Here is a 25850-nt window from a genome sequence, read left to right on the forward strand (position 1 = left end):
GGCTAGGTGAAGAGGCTGTCCCACTGCTAGCAGAGCTTCAGGCAGACTCTGTCCTTCCTATCAGGACCAAAGTTGTCCCCTCCTCACTGTCTGGCCCGCACTTCTCCCCACCCCTGCCCACACTGTAAAAACATGTGTTTGCAGAAGCTGGGGCAGGTGCCTGCTGCTCTGAGAGGCACTATGAGGGGAAGCGCTCACCAATTGAAACCAAATGACAGTGTCATTAGCTGATTCCCTGTGGCACCCACCTTCAGCATTACTCACCACTCCATGCCCTGCCTAATGGCAGGCAGCACCACCCCCTCACCCCCCACCCCCAACACAAATCTTTCCTAGAACAAGTCAGCAATCCCAAGAAAGTCAACATGGAGTAAAGAAAGAACATGCATGTGAACCTGATTCCTCAGTGCCCACATAAAAAGTCAGGCTCACAGAACACATTTGTATTGCCAGCACTGGGAGCATGGAGACAGGCAGGTCTCACAGAATTAGTGAATTCTGGGTTCAGTAAGACACACTGTCTCAAAACTTATGGTGGAAAGGGATTGAAAACATCAACCTCTGGCCTATGCACACACACACACACACACACACACACACACACAGGAGGGGGGGAGAGAGAGGAAAGAGGAGGAGGGTAAAGAAGAAGGAAGAGGAGGAGGAGAAAAAGGAGAAGGAGGAGGAGGAAGAGGAGGAGGAGGAGGAGGTGCTTGCAGACAAACCTGACCTGATCTTCTGAGCCTAGGTCAGGGAATGTTAGCATGCACCTTCTCCTTCTCCTTCAAAGACATCACATGTATAACTCCCACTGCTGAAAGCAGCTGCAGGAGGCACACCAGCTAAAGGTTTGGTCCTGGGCAATGTGACCTTATTGTGGGGCATCTGTCAGAGATGATGTTTTATCAGCCTGACCCTTGGTGAGCGCCCCCATTCCATGTCTCCATTTTATTTTGTGACCACAAAGAGAAGGAAGCTTCAAGCAAGGGCGGCCGTGCACCTGCCTGAGTAAATTGCCCATTGTGCTCTTGCTGTAAATTGCAGTATCTCCTAGTCTTCCCCAGTAAACCCTGATTTATGAGGGCCAGGATGCAGACAGACAGTCTGTGATTGGATGCACTACTCTCTTGGAGAGAATTTACTCCAGATCAACAGAAAATTATTTCTGAAGCTCCTGTGGTCGTTAGTCTCAGTTAGCAGGGCTGTTCCCGGCAGGTAAAAAGCAGAGCCGGAGGTGGCTGGGGCGCTAGCTCTAGGCAACTCCTCGCTCTGCTCTCTCCTACCACAAACGGAAGTTAAATGAAGCACTTGCTGGCCAGAGCTGCTGTAATCCACCACACATGTCTCCAAGGCTGTATGTACGTAAAGGACAGACATCCTTACACATCTAATGCCCAGTTCTCTGCCCTGTAGCAATACCCCATTACACTGCTCATTGGAAGTTCCCAGCCAGGGCTTTCTCTTCTGGTACCGATCTTATGGCCCCCATAGCAGGCTGGGGTGGGGGTGAGGGTTACACATCTATGCACATGTGGGCACAGATGTAAACCAGAAGTTAATCTCAGATGTTGATCCCCAAGCACTATCCACCTGGAGTTTTGAGACTTGGCTTGGTACTCACAAATTAGGCTAAGCTGGCAGGCTGTTACATCCCCAGCACTGGAATTACAAGCATGAACCACCACGCCTGACGTTTTAAATGTAGGTTCTGGGGATCAAACTCTTGCAGTCACTTTATCAACTGAGCCACCTCCCAAGCCCAAAGCAAGTGCTTCGGTTGTCCATTTGGTGTCCATTTGTGTCTGTAATGAGCTGAGCATACAGTGTGATCCATTTGGACTCAAGTAGACACCAGCAACGCTGTGCTTACCAAAGATGTTGAAATTGCTGTGTTTTGGCTCCAAGTTGACATGATGAACAAGGTGCTGTGTTTGGTAAATTTTGCTAAAGAACAGCTTTTAAGTAAACAGAATTTCCTGGCAGACAAGGTGGCAGAATTCAACAAAGCCTCCTCTTCCCGGGTCTTCGGAGTGACCCAGAGTCTCACACTATTCAGAAATTAATCAGGAAAAACCCACCAGAGCCAGGAGGACTAAGCAGGAGCACTCAGATCTTAGCACCAGTCCATAGAGACTCCGCAGTATGGGCAGTGGGTTAAGAAAGAGAGCCTCAGACCTGGCACTGGGCAAGAGGGGACCAAGAGGGGATGGGAGATGGCAGCCAGTGCCTTTGCCAGCACCATCAGGAGAGGGGAGCAGGGACTAGGGCCTGAGGCCCTGGTAGACTATACAGAGTAAGGAGGCTTGCTGCTCTGCATGCCTAGGACAGAGTCCCACTCCACCCCTGGCCAATGGAATTCAGGTACTCAGGCGACCTCAAGGTCCCCATGGCCCCAGCATCGCTCCTTGGCCCCAACATCTCCACATGGCGCCAGCATCCCCACATGGCCTCAGCATCTCCCCAGTGGCCCCAAAATCCCCCATGACCCCAGAATTCCTCTGTGACTACAGCATCCCCCCTGTGGCACCAAAATCCCCCATGACCCCAGAATCCCTCTGTGGCTACAGCATCCTTCCATGTCCCCAGCACCCCCCATAACCCCAGCATCCCTCCAGTGGTCTTCCTTGCCTTGCTGGTCCAGCTACACCTCCCACCAACATCTGAGTCTCCCTGGAGGTACCTGGTAGTTACCATGCCACTGTGTGATAACTGTGGGGACAGTGATCAGGGGGTGAATTCTGGCATTAAATTTTTTTTCAAAATATTAAAGTCCCGAGGCACCATCCTCTAAGTTTCTGTTCACCCGCAAGAGCAGTTTCTAACTTTATTTATGACTTTCATCTGAGTGAAAGGGAACTAAGATGTGTCTTAGAGCTTCCATATCCCCGAGCTTATTGACTGAGAAGGAAGGGCTGGCGTCCTCAGCAGTTTTCCTTCGCCTGAGGACCCGGGAGCTCTCTACATCACTGTCCCCCCTTTACCAGACACTTTAAGCGCCCTCTAATCCCATCAGCTCCCCCCCAAAGGGGTTGACTCAGGACTAGTTGGGTTTTTTTTCTCTAAGCCCCAAGTCATGATGGAATCTGAGGCTGAATAAATTGTGATCATGAGGCCCCACCAGACAGAGAAGAGAACCGGGAGGAAAATTAAATTTTTTTTCTAGAAAACAGCATCTTCAGTAAGGAGCAGGGCAGAGCTCAGAGGCAAAGCAAAACTGAGAAAACAGACAGGTAAAAGGAAATGTTTCCCTTTGAAAACCAGAAGAGTGGCTTGTCAACTACCAACCAGAAGACACACACACACACACACACACACACGCACACACGCACACACGCACACACCACATACACACCACATACACACACATACTACACACACACCATATACACACACACACATACTACACACACCGCATACACACACAGCACACATGTACACATCCCCCACACACACACACCACACACACACACACACACACACCACATACACACACACACTAAGAGTGTTTCCACATGTGAGATGGGACCCTAGAACAAGCTACCGATTCGGGGCTCTGGGTAATGAAAACAGCAGTTAATGAAGATGGGAACTGCACTGCAATGTCTACTGATTCAACAAGAACGAGCTAAGCACCGCACTGCAGAGTGGCAGTCGGATCTGTCACTCTCTTGTCCATGAACCCAGCTCCAGAACTCTATTCTTACAGAACTCTTCGTGGTAGGAGCTTCTGTGGGGACACAGAGGAAGAACCTGGCCTCTTTCCATTCCACTGAGTCCCAGTACTCTCCTGTTGTCCCAGACCTTCTCCTTGGGGAGGAGGGGTGACTTCCAGCCTGTCTAGTGGAGGTCTTGCCTCAGTTCTTCTCTTGTCTTTGCAGGCTACCAGATTTCCTGGGAGGTGTATGGGAAGAACGACTCTCGGCTCACACACTCCCTCAACAGCACAACCCACGAGTACAAGATCCAGGGACTGTCATCTCTCACCACCTACACCATCGATGTGGCTGCCGTGACCGCCGCAGGTGTGGGCCTGACCACGTCGTCCACCATCTCTTCAGGAGTACCCCCAGGTCAGTGATCTCGCCATGTATGTGTTGCCTGTCCTTGTCATCTCTGCCCCTCCAGTATGGAGGCATTGCCATGCAGAATCTACCAAGTGCATGGAGAGCTGAGGGCAAGGTTTAGCCTCCTCAGCTTAGCCTTTCACAATATCTCTCTCCCAGAGCAGAAGTGGCTTGAATGGTCTCCACAACCCAAGGTTTCCACCCTCCAGGGCTCACAGCCCTGACCACGTGGACAGCAGATGCCTTTGAGAAAGGGATATAAGAAATAGGTCTAAAATTAAGTGTGGGCGGGGCTGGCGCTGCAGCGCAGCACAGCTGTTGTGCACAAGGTCTTGGGTTTGATCTGCATGCAAGCAAACCAGGCATGGAGGTGCTCACTTGGAATGCAGGGGTTTCACAAGTAAAGGCAGGTATATCGTATATCTAGAGTAAGAGGCAGTCGTTGGCTACACAGGAAGTTGGTAGCCAGCCTGGGTTACATGAGACCCTGTCTCAAAAATCCAAAAGATCACACAGTTTAGAGCTTCAGCTACAGAAACACTAAGAACTGGGGTTCGTGATGAGACGAAGTGGGGCTAGGGAGATGAATCTGTAACCCAAGTTCTAATAGGTCCTAATAATTAAAAGTCCAGAGTTAGATTTTGGGACTAAAAGCTGAAAGATCAGAGAAGCAGATCAGCCAGCCACTAGAGCTCTTCTGACCTCTACGAAATCCTTAGACTGAAAAGAGACCAAGTTCCTGTCTCTTCCCACCTATATTCCTCTCTTTGGTCAGCTATCTCACTTCCTGTCTGTCTATATAGACCTCCAGACCTCTATGGTTAGCTAGTGGCTAGCTCCACCCTCTGATCTCCAGGCAACCTTTATCTGTTAGAGTATGAGCACGATATCGCCATATGGGTCAGCAGTTAAAAGCACTAGTTGCTCTTCCGTAGTACCCAGATTCAGTGTCTGGCACCCACATGGTGGCTCACAGCTGTCTTATAACTCCAGTTCCAGGGAAATCAGTGCCCATTTCTGACCTCTGAGGGCACCAGGTATACACACATGGTGCACATACATCTACATAGGCAAAGCACACATATACATAAAATAACTGAATCTGAGAAAGAAAAAAGCAGTAGAGAAGAGGAAAAGAGAGGAGGAACCGCAGGGTGTGGGTGGCCCTGTTCAGCGCGCCACTGTTGCAGAGTCTGCTCATTAGCACGGAAATGACTTGCATTCCTTCTGTCATGTCACTCAGAAACGCGCAGGGTCTTCCTCAGTGCTCAGCCACACACCCATCTCAGCTCCAGGAAACCACCCCTCACTCCTGCTCTCCCGTTTTAAGCTCTTGTTTTAGATGGGGATGTGTTTCCAGAAATCCCACAAATACATGTGAATATAGGGATGGGGGCGTCATCATGGGTCTGATGGTTCAGTCCTACAGTTAAGCTTTCTGTCTCCTACCATTTAAAAGACATTCATTGAAGGGGCTGGAGACTGACTCGTGAGGAAGAGCACTTGCTGCATAAGCAGAAGACCTACGTTTGGGTCCTGGAGCCCACGTAAAAAAGCCGGGTGCAGCTGAGGCACAAACCTGTAACCCCAACACTAACAGGGATGGGCAGGGCAGAAACAGGGTGACTGGGGCTCGATGACTGCCGGCCTAGCTCCATGTTCGGTGAGAGACTCTGTCTCAAAAGAATGAGGTGGAGAGTGATAGAGTGACGACCTCCTGTGGGTTTTGTACATTCACAGACATGTGCACTTACACACACACACATACACACATGTACACACACGTGCACACACACACACAGAGTCGTTTACCTTATTTGAAAAAAATGACAGCCTTATTGATAGAGGCCAGAAAAATTCACATGAACTCAACTCATATTTGCTCCCCACTTCCAGTTCATTTTCAGAACCTGTTTGATCTAGAGAGTGCTACATGTGTCTAGAAATAATGTAAAACAAATGAAACATGTGCACTGAAAGGAGCCTCCGGGAGCCCTCAGGAGTCCTCAGGAGTCCCCAGGAGCCCCCAGGAGCCCTCAGGAGCCCTCAGGAGTCCTCAGGAGTCCCCAGGAGCCCCCAGGAGCCCTCAGGAGCCCTCAGGAGTCTTCAGGAGTCCCCAGGAGCCCCCAGGAGCTCTCAGGAGTCCCATGTGTCCACCCTCACATGACCTCATTGTGCCACTCTAAGTCTCAACATTGAGGACAAGGAGGAGACTGAGTAGCATCTGGATCCACAGAGTGACCTCCCCTGTTACCCACCAGAGATGGTGCGCCATTGTGTGTGGGAGTCTCCACCGGCAGGGGAAGGTGTGACCAGGCCTTTCTTTCCACTTGCAGACAGTGGCCGTTGATTGTCCAAGGTAGTGGCCCTGACGCTGACTTGGGTACCAGAATTACAGGTGCTTGTCAAGCCCCTGAGAATTGGGCCCTACCCAAGGAAGTAGTCTGTGGAGGTGGGCTGAGGCTCCTGAGTCTGCCCCGGAAAAGTCCCACATGCATGGAAGACCACACTAAGGCAATATGGCATTGCTGTAAGTCTTCTTCCTGCAGAAAGACTCCTTTTAAGTAGTTTGTATCTTTTATATTGTGTGTGGGACCTTGAGCACACGTGTATGTGATGGACAGAGGCCAGCATCTGGTACCTTCCTCAGTTCCTCTTCATCTTATTTTGAGACAGGACCTCTCACTGAACCTGGAGCTCTCTGATTGGCTAGAGCATCTGCTAAGCAAGCTTCCAGGATCCTCCTGTTTCCACCTCCCCAGAACTGAGATTATAGCTGGCAATCACTACACCTAGATTTTTATGGGGGTTCTGTGGAAGGGTTTTCCAGGACAGATGTATCTCGGCACTAGGGAGTAAATGAATACCATAAAGTCAAACCATGCAACAAACCTCACATACAAGAGATTTGTTGGGGAGAACCACAGAATGACAACTACCTCTTGACCGGGAACAGAGACAGCAGTGGGCTGGGCAGATGGACAGACTTCTATAGGGTCTTTGGAGCATGCAGAGTGAGCTAGTAGAAAAGTACAGCCTGACTGGAAGTATTGTGTGGCCATTAACCCTGAGTCATGGGATGGGGATTTCCAAGTTCCAGGTTCAGGGACAGGATGACTTTCCAGTGGTCTATTACACTTCACTGAATAAGCCATTTCCTCAGTTCATACTCATTGATTTTACCCAAATATCTGGTTCCATGAAACTTACAGCACCCAGACCATAGATTTGAAATATCATTAATATGTGCATAGCAATAGCCCTAATGTGGGCATTGTCTGGCGTGTTTAAAATGGGGCCTGAACCAGGGAGAACGTGGGCAGCACGTCTGGTGTGAGTTACAAGGTTCTGTGCCCAGACATTGTCCATCCCTGATAGGGAATGAGTACACTGACCTCCGGAAGGCCTCTCTGCATTCCACATGACTATCTGCAGGCCATATGTCTCCACGAACTGCAGGCAGGACACTCAGAAAGAAGATGGAGGCCTCTGCTCTGAGTAAGCCTCTGTTGGCTGCTCTGGAGGGAGACTGTTGAGCTGCCTTTCAAGCCAGATCACAGTAGCTGGAGGGCTACACTAAAACACTAAGTAGCATCTGCGGGAAGACCTCCTGCAGCGATGAGCCCTTCTGAGGAACGGGCTTTTGTTTGCCGGACTGGAGGTTTACGTCCATTAGACACTGAAGGGCTGTTTTAAGAATCCAGAGAGCAGAGGACTAGAAAGGAGAGGCACTTGTCCTTCACTTTAAACATTCTCTGCTTCAAATTCATTAAGTCAGACTCAGAAGGACCCTTGAGATTCTAGAGACTCTGCTTGTGACAATAGCAGGCTGTTTCCGTAGGGGCGTTATTATCCCCAGGTAAGACTCGCCTTCGCATACCCCAGCCATGCAAGCTAGGGCATCGCCCCTCGGAAACCTGAAGACAGCAAGAGGGCTTCCTTTCCTTCCTCCCTCCTTCTTTCCTTTCCCCCTTCCCTCCTTCTCTCTCTCCCCTCTCTCCATCACTGAGCTCTCCCAGCCTTGTTTTTCATTCAATTTATTTATTTATTTTTTTCGAGACAAAGTTTCCTGTGTCCCAAGCTAGCCCCAAACTTCCTGTGTAGCTGAGGATAGCCGTGCACTGCTGACTCCTGTGGTTCCATGGTCCCAGAACTGGATCTGCAGAGGTACACTGCCCTGCCTGGCTTTATGCAGTAGTGGAGATCAAGGGTTTTGTGGCTGCCAAGTGGGTGCTTGGCTGAGGTGTACATCCAGCCCTTTGTCTTGTCTTTTTAAGTTAGTCTTTATCTGCATTTCTTTCTTTTCTGTCTTTAACCCATTGTCTTCCTCTTGGGAATTTCTCAATTTGAAGTCTTTGTTGAACTTGCAAGTAAGCTTGGCCTCCTAGAGAGCTGCCCAGCAGTGACTGTGTGTATACCTGGGCCTCAGCTCAGGGAAACCTCAGATGACTGGGCTCACGGATGTCGTTCCCAGAATAATTGAGTCCAGGAAAGAGTTCTGCACTGGCACCTGCTTTTGGTTGTCTTGGAAACCACATCCAAGGCCTAGATTTCCATCCCCTCCTCAGTCCTGACTTCCAGGGCATCATGGGAGTAGAGAAAGGAAGTTAGACACTCATTTCTTGGTGCCAGGGCAGGAGCCTGGAGGATGTAATCATGTTCCCTTGTCTTTCTTTGCATGACAAGCACCTATTAATTATCTGCTCTCTGTAGAGATGACTAAGACAGGAGTCTCCTAATGCCACTTCAGATGGCCTGCAGCCAGCAGGGGACCCTGTTAGAGGAAGGATCCTGCTGTGAGGCCTTGCTGGGGGAAGCTGTGCTGCTTCTCACTTTCATGGCTTGGTAAACAAGTGCCTTTTGCAGTGAAGACTCATTTTGGAGCTGTTTCCTCCCTATCAGTGCTTGGCACCCTCCCTAGGCTGCGATACAAGTTAACCCTCTTCCCGCCTCTCTCATCCTCCTCCAGACCTTCCTGGGGCTCCATCCAACCTGGTCATTTCCAACATCAGCCCTCGCTCAGCCACACTCCAGTTCCGACCTGGCTATGATGGGAAGACGGCCATCTGCAGGTGGATTGTGGAGGGGCAGGTGAGTGTCTGATGGCCCTGTTTAGTAGTTACTTTTTCTGGTACTATGACAAAATACCTGACACAGCAGCTTAAGGAGAAAGGAAGGTTTATCTTGGCTAACAGTTGCTGTACTATCCATAGAGGCAGGGATGTCCAGCTGATCACATGACAATCCACAGTCAAGAAGCAGAAATGAATGATTGCTGATGCTCAGTGCATTTTCTCCTTTTTATATAGTTCCAGGACCCCAGCCCATGGATGGGGACGTCCATATTCAGAGTGGGTCTTCCCACCTCAATTCTAAAACCCTCCCAAAGGTGTGCCTTCCTAGGTGATTCTAGGTACTATCAAGTTGCCAATGCTAACCAGCACTCCCTGGGAGCTAGGGATTCCCAACAGAACAATGATCAAAAGGACCTGCTCTTGAGGGAGTGTTGATGTTCCTTGTAGAGTGACTCCTCAGGTGCTGGAGTGACTCCAGGGTGGGCAAAAATGAGAAAACCAGGGTCCTATCAGATGACCAGAGAGTGAAAATAAAGGGGAAATTTAGGGCTGTTCCAGCGTGGTACCCAAATTAGATAGTGTGGCTTATTGGGTTTTAATTCTATATCAGTTAGCTACCAGACTGGTAGAGTTTGTCTGGCATAAAGCATTATGGGTACAGCTGCCTTTCCAGAGCAGGCTCTGTCTCAGGTGCTTTTCTGGGCCTGGAGAATCCAGTGGTAGCTTGTGCTGTGGAGGGAACCGTTCTCTCCTGGGTGGCAGGATCCCCTGCTTCAGTGTGTGTCTGGAGACAGCACAGAGCATTAGGAAATAACGGAAAAATATATCACACAGATCCAAGAATGGACCAATGAAATACTCAATGTAGTATCACAGACTATAATAAACATGGGATTGCTCTTGGCATCTAGAAGGGCTATATGTGGATAGGATCTGCTGGCATGGGATGAATACCATACATTCCACCAACTCCATATTCTGATAAAAAAGAAAAAGATAAAGATCCAAATTACTATCAGTGAGTGGTGATGTTTGGAAGTATTTCCTGTGTAGTTAGAGCCTGGTGACTCATTGCTATTCTTGCACTGGGTTGTAGGAGTCTCTTCTGGAAACTTGCTGTCAATTAGGACAGGTGCAAAAGTTTCACCAAGCCCACCTTTCTGGAAAGCTATATAGAATATCCACAGTGGCTAGAACTAACTAACTGTCCATCACTAGGGCTGAGACGGTTTACTTAAGAAAAGTAAGAGCGTATCTGTATTTTACATCTAATCAAAGAGATACCAGTAAATGAAACAAAAAATGATGGAAACAGACTTTGAAACTCTTAGAAAAAAAAGTGTGTCTGCAGAAAACTAATTGTCACAACTCAATGTTTATTGATCCTAGTTGCTCAGCTCTGTGTGGACCAAAGTATCAGGCACATCTGTTGTTCCCAGAAACATTCTTACACTCCTTGTTTCCCTCCCTCCCTTACAGCCCTGCCCATCCACTGGCAGTCACTAGTCTTCTGTCCATCACTATAGATTACATCTCTTTTTTTAGTGTCCTCTGCCCTTTTTCCCAGTGCCATGTCCTATTGACAACAACTGTAGAGGCGCTTGCACAATTCCTTCTAGTGGCACCACTTAGCACTCCAGTATCCTTCTCGTCCTTTGAATCAGAAGTTCACCACCAAAACTTGATGAAATGTGCTTTCTCTTGTGTACCCCCTCTCTTCTTCCTGCCTTCCCTCCTTCCCGCACCCTCAACATATGCTTGCTTCTCTGCACACGTGTTGGGTAGATCAAGAGCATAGAGCTATGATAAAAAGAGCAGCAGGAGGGAATGAACTGCCTGATCCCTGATCCCTTCCCATCAGTGTTTTCTGTACTCATCCTTGCACACTCTTTCACCTGAACTGTGTCTTTGAACATTCAGAACAGAAATTATTTCATTCTCTCAACCTTTACTTATTCTGTCTCTGGAACTTTGAAGGGAAGCCCTTGCCCTAATATCTCACATTGTTTAGGTACCCCAAAGCCAGGAAGACAGAAAAAGTACTTCATTTATAAATGATCAACGTAAGGCACTGCCTCCTTCTTCCAATGTTAAACAGATTTACTTTCTTTACATTTTTTATCTTCTTTTGTCTCTCTTTTCTATCATTGCAATGATTATGAAAGCATATGCTTTTATATTCAGTGTGTTCCAGGCATCTGAACCCATTGCTCTATACTAGTCATGTGTGTGCCTGTCTGTGTATCTGTGTGTCTGTGTGTGTATGCCTTGGTGCATATATAGAAATTAGATGACAGTCTCAGGTCTTGGTCCTCAACTTTATCTTGTGTGAGACAGTGTCTTTTGCCTACTGTGTACACCAGATGAGCTGGCCCCTGAGCTTCCAGGAGTCTCCTGTTTCTGCCTCTTATCTGTCCATAGTAGCACAGAGATTATGGACATGTCCAGCTTTGTATAGATACTAGGTATTCAAACTCAGGTCCTTGTGCATATGTGGTGAGCACTTTACCCACAGAGGTATCCATCTCCTTTGCCTCCATTGCTGTTCTTTGAGCCCTACATTCACCCATCTTTATCCCTTCATGATCTAGATTTCTTGGCATGAGAAGATTTGGTTTTCTGATGGTACATGATGTCCTAGGACATGGTGCCTTGCTGGTCCAAGCTCACATGAGCTGTTTCTGCATAAGCCTGGGTTTTAAGTAGTGTCAAGTAACACTTAAAGATCATAACCTGAGCATCAAAAGTTGGAGGCGCTAATTGCTACCATCTGGTTGTTGCTTCTAGACCTTTCTGGTCAGGAAAGTAAATACATTAAACATTTTTGTTAACTTTACTTATTTCATGTTCATGAGTGTTTTGCCTATACGCACATTTATGTACCACGTGTGTGCCTGGTGTTCATAGAGGTCAGAAGAGGGTGTCAGATCCACTAAAACTGGAGTTAGAGACGGTTGTGAGCCACCATTGTGTATCCTGAAAATTGAACCTGTGTTCTCTGGAAGAGCAGCCAGTGCTCTTAATCACTGAGTCATCTCTCAGTCCCAAGAAACTTGTATTTTTTTTAATACCCATAAGGTCATAGTGATATTTCCAATTCAAATCAAATACCATTATCCTTAAATTCATATCTTATACTAAAATGAAATCCCAATGCTCTTATTTCTCTACCTGAATATTATATTGAGTGCAAACCTGTGATTCCAACAGAGTAATCAACAAGACTGCTGAATGCAATGTAAATGTTTGTGCTTAGGTTTAATTCTCTCCTGCACTCATTCATGACCAAAATGCTGAGCTTAAAATAAAAGTCAACAGCATTCTTTCCTTCTATGCTTTCATCACCAATTTGTACATAACTAGACACATTCATTTCAGGTGTTGTGTTCTTTTGCCTTTCTTATTAGCAGTTAGTTTCTGTAAGAATCATTTCACCTGGGAGAAATCGCTGGAGCCTTTTAAGTTTATTTGCACTTTGTAACCATTTACATTATTGCAGAGTCAAAGCTATAGAAAAATGATGTGCTAGGAAGTCTAGGTTCTCCTACCTGCTGCTCTACCTTGTGGATAATCATGCCTACTTGAATTTTGGTCTATCCTTTGTGTGTATGTGTTCATGTGAGTTCAGGTACATATATGTGTGCAATGCACACATGTACACATTCTGATAGAAGCAGTGGTCAACCTCAGCTCTTGTTCCTCGGGTACTGTCCACCTGGTTTTTAGAGACAGGAGTCTCATATAGTCTTGGGGCTCACCAAGCAGTCTAGGCTAGGTAGCCAGCCAGCCCCAGGGGATCCTCTTGTCTCTAACTCCCAAACATTGGGATTACAAGTGAGTGCCAGCCATGCCCAGGTCTTTTTGTCTTGTTTTTAACTTGGATTCTATGGATCAAACTCAGATTGCAAGGTAGAAACTTTACTGAATGAGCTGCCTTCCCAGCCCTCTGCCCTTCTCTTTGATAGCAGAAACAAATTTCCATATTTGTATTACCATTTTTATGTGGTATGTGGCCTTTTGCACTCTCTTCCCTCCTGATAAAGAAGTTACTGAACATCTGTACATTTGTTGGTAGCTCCCTCCATCCTTCCTGCAGTTGAGCTGATCTCCCATGCTATTAGACCACTGTATGCTATTAGAGCTCTGTAGGTCACAAGTCTAGTGTTATTTATGGCTAAAGCACAGTGCCCATAGCACAGCGCCCCTTCTGGAGCCCCTGGAGAGGAGATGGGCTCTGTGATCATTAATGATCAATAAATAGAAATCAGTTCCATGTTGGGAGCTTGAGGTTTGGCATGGGAAGCTACCTGTCAGCATGGCTATTCCAGCTGCTAAAGGTCACCTTGTTGGGTGTCTCAGTGTTCCTTTCCATCTTCAAAGTCAGTCATAACAAGTGGGTCTTCTTCAGGCTTGGGCTCTCTTCATGCTTTGGTCTCATCTCAATGACCCCTGTGGCGACTTTGGACCAAATGATCTTGCTCTTTTAATATGTTTAGCCTTGTTGCCTTCAGTCTAGATGCCAATGCTACATGAGGCACCTGTGCATGGTTCCAGAAATCAACAGGGATGGAGTTTGGGGGAGGGGATTATTCTACCAAGAAGTTGATCTTATCATTTTGTCTTTCTGCTGCTATGTATCTTCAGATTAGATCCAGGCATGAGGCTTCTGGGTGTAATTGGATTTTTCTTTGGCTGCTAGCTCACAAATAACAACACAGAGACTTATTATGAAAGCTTGGCCTTAGCTTAGGCTTGTTCCAAATTAGTTATTATAACTTTAATTAACCCATATATTTTAATCTATGTTCTTCCACGAGGCTTGTTACCTCATCTGCATACTGTCCATCCTGCTTCCTTCCAGTTAGTCTGATGACTGCGCCTTTCTTCTTTCCAGAATTCTCTCTCTCTACCCAAAAGTCCTGCCTAGCTATTGGACATTCAGCCTTTTATTATACCAATAATAGCAATACATCTTCACACAGTGTACAAATATCCCACAACAGCTGGGTCAAATAGTGACTGCATGCTAATCCATTGCAGAAGCTGCCAGATGTCTCTTCTATGGGTCTACACATGGCATGCTCATCAGAACCACATACGTAGAAAGAGGTCTAGAATTAGACACCTAACTTCCAGTTAAGTCCAACTTCTGAGTCTTCTCTGGCATGCTTCTGGATAAATAGCAAGGCTATTTATTTCCAATTTGTGTGTTCTGAAGAAGTGCCACCCAATTTTCTGCTCCTATTTCTATTCCCATATGTACTTGGATATATTTATGAACTTTCCTTCCTTCCTTCCTTCCTTCCTTCTCTCCTTTCCTTTCCTCCTTTCTTCCTCCCTCTCTTCCTTATTTCCATCCATCCATCTTTCTTTATTCCTTTTTAAAAATATTTACTGCTAGGCTACCCAAGAAATTGTGCATGGTTAGCAAAGGGCTCTACCTCTGAGCCACACCATAGTCTGCCGCACCTGCTGCACAGCCTATGTTTGAGAATGTGCGGAGGGTGTCGGGGATTGACAACACCAAAGGCTCCTCAAGAAGGCTCTCTTTTATTCCTGCTCTGGCTGGTTATTATATACCCTGATACCAGAGGTGGAGGTGGGTGGGTCTGAAGAGGCGGTTAGTCTTTGGAAAAGGTCTGAAGACAGGGTGGTTCCCATGGGCACACCCTTTTCAGGAACTTATTGCCCCAGGCATTGTATTGTTTTTAGTAAACATGTTTTTAGTAAACATTGTCTTACAGCTGCCTGGTCCCAGGCTCATGGGGAAGTGGGTCTCTGGCCAAGGTCTGTTGTCCCCACAATAATCCCTGACTAACACTGTGCCTCACTGAGCTACATACCCAGCCCTTTTTACTGTTTATATTTTGAGACAGGGTTTCATTAAGCTTCTTAACTGGATTTGAATTTATCCTATAGCCTAGGCTAGCCTTGAACTCTTGATTGCTGGGGGGTTGCAGGGTTCCTGTACCATACCTGGCTTCTCTGTCTGTTTTATTTACTTTTGCAGTCTTGCTGGGAGAGCTCAGCCCCTTTATCATGCTGAACTGAGTCAGTGAGAAGAGACCATCTTTCTTTATTTCTAACTTTAAAGAAATTCTTTAAGGTTTTATTATTGATACATTTATGGAAGGTGTCTCTCTTTTTTATAGCTGGTGTTTTCTATGTTACAACAATTGTCTTCCAATCCTTGTTTGATAGGACATTTCCCCCTTATTATTATTTTTGTGTGTTTACTTATTTATTAGGGAAGATAGATGTGCACATGCCACTGCACACATGTGAAGGTCAACGGACAGCTTGTTGGAGTCAGTTCTCATTCTACCCTGTGGGTCCCAGTGTTGGAACCCAGATCATCAGTCTTGGCCCTAATGTTGTTTTACATATCTAGCCCATATTCATAAATAAGCTTAGCTTTTCCTGGCTACAGGTTGGGCGTGGTATTCAGGATCAGTGGCTGTACTTTACATCTGTCCTCATCACTCTGGGTGTTGCAGCTATTATCCTCAATAGACCAAGTCCCTGGCCCGTGGCTCCTGGGTCTGCTTCTCTGGGGCTACCAAACAGTCAGCCCATTTTCACCTACACCGTGACCACTTATGAGTCTCTGCAGTGAAGGCTGTCTTCCTAGCAATGGCATGACCTTTGCATCAAGACCTCCCAGCAGCTGTGATTGCCTCCACAATACCTGCACAGGGCTGGGACCTTCAACCTTCCAACATGGAGGAGTAGGGGATTTATGAGGCCCGCCCCTCCTATTGGATCTATAGGTAGTTAATAGCTACTGAGGAAGGGAAGGAAGGATTATTTATTTTCTGCAGTAGTATAACCACTGGGCAGAGGAAAGGGGTCAGTGGGAATGGAAGGGGGCCAGGATAAGGCAACAGAGGATGAAGATAATCAAAACATGTTATGTGTACAGATTATTATAGATGGTTAATATATGCTGATTTTTTTTGTTTCACGTTGAAAACACATTAGAAGGTCCCACCGTGCAAGAATCTAACACAGAACCCCAGCCTCACCCACTTCCCACTCCCAACCTGCCCACACCTGGGCCAACACAAAGGCCACTCCTGGTTTTTGCAAGTTGTGCCAGGATCTACTCAGAGTGACAATGTCTGATCCCAGGACATAAAACTCATTCAGATTTCCTGCTCCACTGGTCTTCAGCCATAGGATGAATTTTTGTGACTTTGACAGTTTTGAAGTTTATCAGACACTCCTGTACTTCTGGGCTTCTCAAATCAGGTTTATTTGAACTCTTCATGAATCTTCCAGAATCTTTGTTCTTAGTCAAATTACTGGGCAATTTTCTCAGTGTCCTGTTTGACATAATGTGATAATATGCTCACTATAGGAGAACCAACTTTACTCATTTGATTGACATGGTTCAGGCAGCTTTATCTCTACATAGTTACTTCCCCTGCCTTTAAAATTAAGATGCACTGGATTGGAGAGACAATTCAGGGTGAGGACTGGTGCACAAGTCTGAGGACAGAGTTCATGTCCCCAGCATCCACAGGAAAGCAGGGATGGGCGGTGGGTATGCTGGCCCATCTGTAATCCCAGCCCTCGGGAGGCAAAGGTGGGGGTCACCAGGACAAGCTGATTGGCTAGACCAACTGAATCATCAAGCTCCACCTTTGTGAGAGACTCTACTCAGTAAATAAAGTGGAGGGTGATTTTCTGCCTGGATTAATTAGCATTAAGATGGGAACAGTAGGTTTTAAAAATTATCTCCCCACCACCATCCCACTTCCCTTTTTCCTTTTCTTCTCTGTTACATGTGTTACTGAGAATAGAATCTAGGGTCATGCATAGACTAAACAAGCACTTTATTATTGAGCCATTATCCAAGACCCTCAATGAGGGAATCTATGCAGGTACTCTACCATTGAGCCACTCCCAGCCCCTCACTAGGGGATTCTAGGCAGGTGCTCTACCACTGAGCCACAACTTTAGCCCCTCACTGGGGGATTCTAGGCAGGTGATCTACCACTGAGTCACACACCAGACCCTCACTATGGGAGTCTAGTCAGGAATCTACCACTGAGCCACATTCCCAGCTCCTCACTGGAGGATTCTAGGCAGGGCAGGTGCTCCACCACAACCCCAGTCACTCACTGGAGGATTATAGGAGGTGCTCTAACACTGAACTATATTCCTGGGCCTCTTCATATTCTATTTTGGTACAGATTCTCAGTAAGTTTTCCAGCTTGGTCTTGAACTTGTGATCCTGTCTCTGCCTCCTTAATAGCTAGAATCAGAGGTCTGTAACACTAGATCTGGTGCTAGGCAAGCCATGCCCACCATATTCCCAATACTTCAATCCCACCTGGTTTTTCCAATGGAAGAAGGAGACAGTCACGGGCTCTGGCTCTGGGTTGATACTTTTTGATTTCATGGTGCATATGCCACTTTCCTTTCTTTACTGGTTATTTCTTCCTAAGACTTTCCTCCTGATTCAGTTTCCTTTTCTTTCAAATACATCTGTTAGCAACGATGTGAATGCTAACTTCTCCCATGGTGCAACTGGGTAATCTAGATATATTTTTACTTTAGTTCCATCTTCTGAATGGCAATTTAGCGTTGTAAGTGCAGGAACTGAAAATCTGAAGATAATAGCCCAGTTTCTCCTCATTCCTGTTGTTGATGCTGAAGCTCCCTTCCTACCCCATCTTACTCTGTCTGTAATCTAATATCTTAGGATCTCTTGTGTTCTTCAGCTTTACTGTACATCAGGTCTAGAAGATGGTGTGGAATATCACTTTAACTATGTAAAGATGTATTATATATGTTTTTGTTGCAGAATGTTGCTTTAACTATATAAAGGTGTGTTACATTTTTATGCTGCATTTATTTAATAATGTAAAGATGTGTTGCCTTGCCTACCTAAGGCACCTGATTGATCTAGGCAATAGAGGGATAGGCTGGGTTGGTGAACAGAGAATAAATAGGAGGGAAAAATGGGAAGGGAGAGAAAGAGAATGAGGGAGAAAAAGAGTAAGACACCCAGGGCCAGTCAGGCAGCCACCAGCCAGCCAGACACAGAGTAGGACACATAGAATGAAAGAAAGGTAAAAAGCCCCAAGGCAAAACATAGATGAAGAGAAACAGTTAAATTAAGTTATAAGAGCATAAGATAAGACTGAGCATCCATAAGTGATAATAAGTCTCCGTGTCTTGATTTGGTAGCTGGTTGGTGGTTCAAGAAAGTCTGCTACAGAAGGATCTTTGTTTATTTTTCATGTGTATGTATAGTATGCATGCGTTTGTGTGGTTGCACTAGTGTTCATGTGAGTGTGGAAGCAAGAGGTCGACATCAGATATCTTTCAATGTTGTTCTTCACTTTCTTTTTTGAGGCAGGGTCTCTCACTGGTCCCAAGCTTGCAGATCCAACTAGACTATCTAGCTAGCCTGCCCCATTTCCATCTCCTGAGTGCTGGGATTGTAGCTGGGCCCCCGTGTCCATCAGGCTTTTATGTAAGTGCTGGGATCCAAGCTCTGGTCCTCACATCTTCACAGCAAGCTCTTTACCCACCAGCATACCTCCTCAAGCCCTGGACTGCTCTTGAAGACGGGATGTATTAAACACTTTGAGTCTAAAAGTTCATTTGTTCTAGAAAATTCTTTGTCACGATCTGTTTGAATGCAGCCCCTCTGCATTGTTGTCTCCTTCTTGAACTCCTAGTGGATATAAGAAATTGCTTCTCTATCCTCCTGGTCTTTTAGCAACCACTTCCTATTTTTCTTGTCTTTATCTCTCCATGCTCCTATCTAAATAATGTCCTCAGATGCAGCTTCCAGCAAATTAATTCTCCATTGACCTGCATCTCGTTGGCCTCTTTGTCTCTTTGCAAGTTTTCCATCTCAGTGACAGATATTTACATTTTATACAGATTATTTCTTCATCTCTGCCTTTAAAAATAGATAATAGTGAGTTTTCTGTCCTTGATGTTACAACTTATTCTGAGTGTGTGTGAGTGTGAGTGTGTGTGTGTGTTCGTGCACATTTGTATGGCAGCCTGAGGTCAAATTTGAGTATCATTTTTCAGGACATTATCCATCTCAGTTTATTTGTTTGGAGACAGGATCTCTCACTGGCCTGGATTACCCTGGCTGGTTGGCCATCAGGTCCCAGGATTCTCCTGTCTCTGCCTTCCTAGTTCTGGAATTACAAGCATGCATATCACATCTGGGTTCTTACACTAGTTCTGAGGATCAAACTCTGGTCCTCAAGCTTGCAAAGGAACCATGTACCCAAGTGATTCTCTTTGTTTTACTTTTGTTTTAGGTTTTGGTGATGTTGCTGTTTTGAAACAAGTTTCTCTCTATGTGAGCCCAGGCTAGCCTTGAACTCATGACTTTCCTGCCTCATCCTCTCCAGTGTTAAGATTCATTTGTACTACCACCCAGCTGCAGTACATCCCTGTGTGCCTTTCTATGACTTCTGGCTTTGGGGTTTTGTTTTGTTTTTTGTTTGTTTGTCTGTTTGATTTTCCATATTGGTTTGTTTTTCCCCACCCTCTGCCCAATGCTTTTTAATCATCATTTGATATTCTCTTTCTCTAAACCAGTGGTTCCCAACCTTCCTAATGCTGCAACTCTTTAATACTCATGTTGTGGTGACCCCCAACCATAAAATTATCTTCATTGATATTTCATGGCTGTTAGAATCATAATGTAAATATCTGAGTTTTCCAATGATCTTTGGAAACCTCTATGAAAGGGTTATTTGATCCCCAAAGGGGTTAAAATCTCCGCTCTAGGCCCTCCAAACTGAAAGTGGGGCACTAGCTATTGTGAAGTTTTGAGAGATGCATTTCTTCCTTTCTTTCTCTTCCCTCAGCACACAAGTACAGGACTGGGGGAGTGCAGATTCCGTGTTTATGATGGGCACTGCATTAGTTCCCCTTCAGCAGCCAGAGGCCTTTTTTCTTCTTTATCTTCAATTTTGCTTGCAGAATATGAGAGGGGGCAGACTGGACCTTTTGCTTATCTCTGCTGTGCAAAGGCCCTGTGGTTCACCTCCCTGGGCCTTCTTCCACCCCGTGCTTGTAAGAGCAGCCCTCAGCCAGAGTAGCCACACTTCTGGTTTCCCCAATTGAGTGGCTGTAACAGGGTGACTGTCATATGCTGCCCAAGCTTCTCTGTGGCTCTGGTTTGTAGGGTCATTCAGCTGCTCTATTGTAGGAACTGAAATACCCGTCAGTCATGCTCCTTCCACAATACTTAAATTAACTGGGAGTCTAAAGGTGAAGTCTCAGAGTGGCCCCACTCAGGCTGAGTCCCTGAGCTATCTGAATTTGTGTTCTCAGCCACCTCACACTCATATATAAATAGAAGCTCAGTTCCCATCTCCAGGGGACAGGTTTCTACATGCACCTTCAGAATCTTTCCAGTACACTGAGGTCAAGAGAGGAAGTTAGAAGGAAGCCTCTGCAAGTCTCGTCCATGGTGTCTGAGACCCTGAGTGACTGCCAGAAGGCGGGATGTGCACGCATCTGTGCCATCTCTCCCGTATGGCTCTTTGTGCCACGTGAAAACAACAGCATTTTCCTTTAAGCATCTGGAGTGCTTTAAGCATCTGGAGGGGCGTCATGCGGGTCTCACTATAGTGCAGAAAACTGGGTCTCCTCTCACAGCCTTTTCAAAGGAGATTGGGAGTGGAATATTCTAGAAGACTCTGTTTTCATTGCCAGACCATCACAAGACCATGCTTCCTGGGAGTCTCTAAAGCATATTTGCAGCAGCAAGCTTCAGGAGACCTTCCCAGGAAAGAGTGGGAGGTGACTTCAGCTCCTCTGAAGGCAATGGGGGTGGGGCTGTCGCACAGCCCAGGCCACCTGAGTATTACTGGAGTTAGTCCTAATAAGTTAGGCTAGCACCCCTACTCAATTAAAGAGACAAGACATAATGGAGAGAGAAAGAGAGGGGTGAGGGAGATTCAGTGTGGCCATATTAGAAACAAAGAGATCCAGTGCCCCCTAATTCATCTCTGAAGTTCTAACATGGGGTTTAGATTGTAAAAGAGGGTAAGAGGTCCACAGCTAGGCAATCCCCATCAGAGGAGGCCTCATCATCAGCATGGTCAGGACTGTAGGCTTCCCAGTAATGACATGGAGACTTATTATTAATTATGAAAGCTCAGTCAATTGCTTAGGCTTGTTTCTAACTGACTCTTATAACTTAAATCACTCCATTTCTATTCATTCATTTCCTGCCTCGTGGCTTTATTACCTCATCTCTACAGTGCCCATCCTGCTTGCTCTGCATCTCCTGCTGTCTCCACCTTCCTCTTCCCAGCATCCTCTGTGCATGGAAACCCTGCCTAGCTATTGGCCATTCAGCTTTTTATTAAACCAATCAGAATGACACATCTTTACAGTGTACATAAATATTATTCTATAATAGAAATCATTGTTTTATGGGAATCCAGCATGGGACTGATCAAGACCCCCCTGAATGTGGGTGTCAGTGAGGAGGCCTAGGTAATTTATTGAGCCTTGGGCAGTAGATCAGTATTCATCCCAAGTATACACATGGACTTTGGACTCCCATCCAACAATGTGAGATGCACTCTCACCCTGAACTCTTGGGGGAGGGTCTAGGCCCTGCCCTGGATGAAATGACAGACTATTAACACCTCCATGGAGGGCCTCACCCTCCCTGGGGAAATGAGGGGATATTGGGGGGGTTGGGGGAAGGGCACGGGAGGAGGGGAGGGAAAGGGAGAGGGACCTGGAACTGACTTGTGAAGCAACCTTGTTTCTAATCTAAATTTAAACTTAAAAAATAAAAAAAAAAATAAATAAAAAATAAATAAAATTTAAAAAAGAGAAATCATTGTTTTAGTACTCAGATACACAAGGAGCATAGATGTCTCTTCAGAATCAATCTGTCTCTGTCTCTGTGTGTGCGTGTGTGTGTGTGTGTGTGCGCGCGCGCGCGCGCGCGCGCGCATGTGGTGTATGCATTTGTACGTGTCCCATGTGGACACATGCAGAGGCCAGAGGTTGGCACTGGGATGTCTTCTTCAGTCACTTAACTGTATTTTTAGAGGCAAGGTCTCACCCTGAACCTGAACTTGTCATTTAAACTAGACTGACTAGCTAGTGATCTGCAGGGACCTCCCTGTTTCCACCGCCCCAGCACTGAGGACACAGGTGCACACCACCACACCAGGCTTCTTTTCCATGGGTGCTCTGGATCCCTATGCTTGCCCAGCAAGCTCTTTATCTTCATTTTTGCTACAGGATGGTTACATGAGGGATGGGTGGAGTTCTCAGAGGAGATTCAGCCTGTGGAATGCCTCACCCCTGCAGAAGACAGGAGGGTACATTCATTCAGCAGTGAAGGTCCTAGGGTTACAATTTAGCACTCTGCCCAACCTGTCCTAGTATCCTGTCTTTACAAGGACGACCCAGAGTTGAATCATGGCCTCGGGCCATGACCTTGAGCATCCATGGAAAGCCTGGCAGGTGGAGGGTGAGGACAGGCCCCGAGGCTAACAATGAGACAGGCTTGCTGCTGTGCTCTTTTTCTGGATGGCCCACGAGCTGACAGGAGCACGGTGGAAGATGGTGTGGGTTGATCACAGTGATGCCTGCTGAGTCTGTAGAACACAGGGCATCACCTTGCCCACCACTGGCCTCTACACAAAGCAATTCTGCCTTTCAGAAGAAAAGCAATTCATTTATTACCCAAAGTACTCTTACTGGAACAAGCTTGCCAAGGGGTAGTAATAGGTCTCCATGGCAGTAGAACTTGTTTGGCTGAAGATGGCTATTCATGCTCACTCTTCTAAGCACAACATGTTGTGAGATTACCTTGCAATTGTTTAGTAGGTGACTTAAAACTAAAGCAAGTTAGTCAGCCTAAAGAGAAGGAGTCCATGGTATGAGAACAGGGGTAAGTTTAGAAAGACTTGCCAGGGACTGGAGGAAATGGCTTGGTCTATAAAGCACTTGTCTTATGAGTGTGAGGACCTGAGTTTCATTCACCTTCATCCATGTTTGTTTGTTTAAATGCTGGAGATATTTAGAGCCCTGGGGTTTGCTGGCTGCAAGCCTAGCCTACTTGGTGAATTCCAGGCCATCGAGAGACCCTATCTCAAAAACCCAAGTTGGACAGCTTGCAAGGAACAACAGCCAGGTTGACCACTGGACTTCACCTGTACATGCACCTGTACATACACACATGCAAGGCACACACATCCATTTTACACACATGAATTCACACACACACACACACACACACCAGAGACTTCCTAGGCTTCTAAAGGAGCGTGGAGGGAGGAGAAGGCCAAACTATCTGGGGCTGTGGATGGCTCAAGAAGGAAATGACACGGAGCTAAATGTCAGACTCCCTGACCTCCCTCGAGCGGCAGCCAGGAAGGAAGCCTGGAGCATCCTCCGAGGCCAGTGTGTGCGGTCCAGCCTCAACTCCACTTCCGTGCCTCCCACTTCTCAGTGCATCTTTGCATTTAAGTTTCACTTACACTCTGATCACTTTTAAAAACTGCAAAGCAAGGCATTCGTTACTGTTACTGTTTGGTTTGTGTGTGTGCATGCATGTTTACATGTTCATGTGTTCACAGATGAGTGTGTGCATATGTGCACAAGAATAGAGGCCAGAGTCAACATCAGGTGTCTTTCTCTACCACTTTCCACCTTATTTTTGGGATGGAGTCTCACACTGAATCTGGAGCTTCCTAATTAGGGTAGACTCACTGGCCAGGGAGCCTTAGGGATTCACCTGTCTCCATCTCCCCAGTGCTGGGTAGTCCCAGCACCACCATGCCCTGCTTTCTTTTATGTGTCTTCTTGGGGTTGGACTCAGGTCTTCTCACTTTCCCAGGAAGCCACCTCTCCAGCCCCACACACCGAAGTTTTTGACTTCAGTTATCCTCAGTGAATTATGGGATGAAAGATGCTTGCTGTTGGAAAAGCCTCCTGTAAGGCCCTTGTAGTGTTGATGCTCAGATAAGGGCCTTTTTAAAAAAGCAGCAGCTTTTGTGGGTATTTCTGGCTCCATAATGCTTTGCTTAATTAGTAACCTCTGGCTGCAGATGGAGCAAAACAGCTCTTCCCACGTTTTCACTGCAGTTGGCAGGGTACCTGTTGTCCTTGGCCACCCGCTCCCCACCCCTTGCTGACTTGCCTGGCTCCCTCAGCCCCTGCTGGTCGTGGCCATTCGCTGTGCTCTAATAGCCAGAATTGCTGCCCGACTCCTGCAAAGGCTGCTGGGGGCAGGGTTTTCAGTAATGAAGACACTCTCAGTAACACTTTGGGTACAGATAAAACTGTTTCCATTCTGAAAATGGAAAGCAGAGATGGGGTGGGGGAAACCCACTAAGTGCTTATTTCTGCATAATAGTAGCCATTTTCTTAAAAAGGAGCTGTTTTAGAGAGTGTTATGGGCTAATAAAATAAAGCACAAATCTGTTCCATGCTGGTCTCCTGGTAACTAAGGAACAGTGGAGATGGAGCTATAGTGTGGCCCCAGTGGTGACACGTACAGACACCCAGGTTGCCCAGAGTGTCATTAGCCATCCTTATTGAAGTGACTCGTGCCTGGGGGCACAAGGAAATGCTATGTGCCTTTCAGGTGTGCTCAGCAGGTTTCAGGGACTAGACCGGATGGTGGCTGATGGATGCAAGGCCACAGGTGGCACTTCGTTTTTCTCTGTGCTGCCACACGGAACCACGAGGACATATCACAGGTGTATGGGGTTTTCTGTTTACCTAACAAGCTATTTTATCTTAAGCCTCTAGTTGTACATACACACTAGGGGTGAATTCCAGGGAAGACTAGCCAACAGCTGAGCTGTCTGCCTCTACTGGTAGCTTCCGTTCCTATGCAGGGCATTCCCTTCTGTCTACTGCTTACACAGCAGGGTGCTGAAGGCAAGTGTGTGGCTGAGAGTCCCAGCCTGGGTATCCCTCTGCACCCTATGCTTGACTCTGGATCCACTTCCGCTTCTAGCCACACAAACTGAGCACTCTCTAGGCTCCAGGCCCAGAACTCAGAGCACCAGAGACATAACAATAACATTCCCAGCATCCGTCAAAGGGGAAAGAGACTCATGAAAGGAACAGATGCCAAGGCCTCTTGGCAAGGCTCACCATGAGCAGAGGTTACCATGCCTCCCATGTATATACAGACAGTACCTAACTAATGATGATTCCCTGTGTATGTTAGACTGTGCCAGCCTACTAGAGATCAACTCATAATATCTCAGCTCCTCTCCACTACAAAAGCAAGGCTCCACAGTGCACCATGTTGACAGCCTTTTCTAGATACTGCTCGTAGCTCTGTATTCCATCATGACTGAGTGGGTATAAATGAGCTAGTCAACACTTTTCTATAAAATAGACTTTGCATTAAATGACATTGGCAAAGTGTATGCCAGTGTAAGTGTTCTGAGGATGGTTAATGAGAGCCACATTAAGCTTGATGCTCTATAGGTCAGGTGTGTTTCAGAGCGTCCTCCAGGTCTGTTCATTTCTCTGTGGGTTGACTTTATAATGTCTAACCCATTCTAAGCCAATGGGCATTTCTGTTTGCTTGCTTATTTATTTCTCCCCCCCTCGTGTGTGAGTGTGTGTGTGTGTGTGTGTGTGTGTGAGTGTGTACATATGGGGCAGAAGTAGACTTCAGATGTCTTCTTCAGTCACTTCTCCACCACATTTTTTGAGACAGGGTCTC

General features: G+C 46.5%; 1 protein-coding gene across 3 annotated transcripts in view; it reads left to right on the plus strand.

Moving 5' to 3' along the window:
- Sdk1 (sidekick cell adhesion molecule 1) overlaps nt 1-25850 on the plus strand; it is an 880893-nt gene that overhangs the window by 724326 nt on the left and 130717 nt on the right. For 2 of the 3 annotated variants that reach the window (XM_040751271.1, XM_040751272.1), the window contains exons 21-22: nt 3876-4067; nt 9031-9152. In XM_040751271.1, the coding sequence (XP_040607205.1) occupies nt 3876-4067; nt 9031-9152 (314 nt within the window). Of the gene's footprint in view, nt 1-3875; nt 4068-7407; nt 8229-9030; nt 9153-25850 lie in introns of those variants that run through there. The other variant, XM_040751273.1, reaches the window with a different exon arrangement.

This window comes from Mesocricetus auratus, unplaced genomic scaffold, assembly GCF_017639785.1.
Source record: "Mesocricetus auratus isolate SY011 unplaced genomic scaffold, BCM_Maur_2.0 Super-Scaffold_100008, whole genome shotgun sequence".
NCBI lineage: Eukaryota > Metazoa > Chordata > Mammalia > Rodentia > Cricetidae > Mesocricetus > Mesocricetus auratus.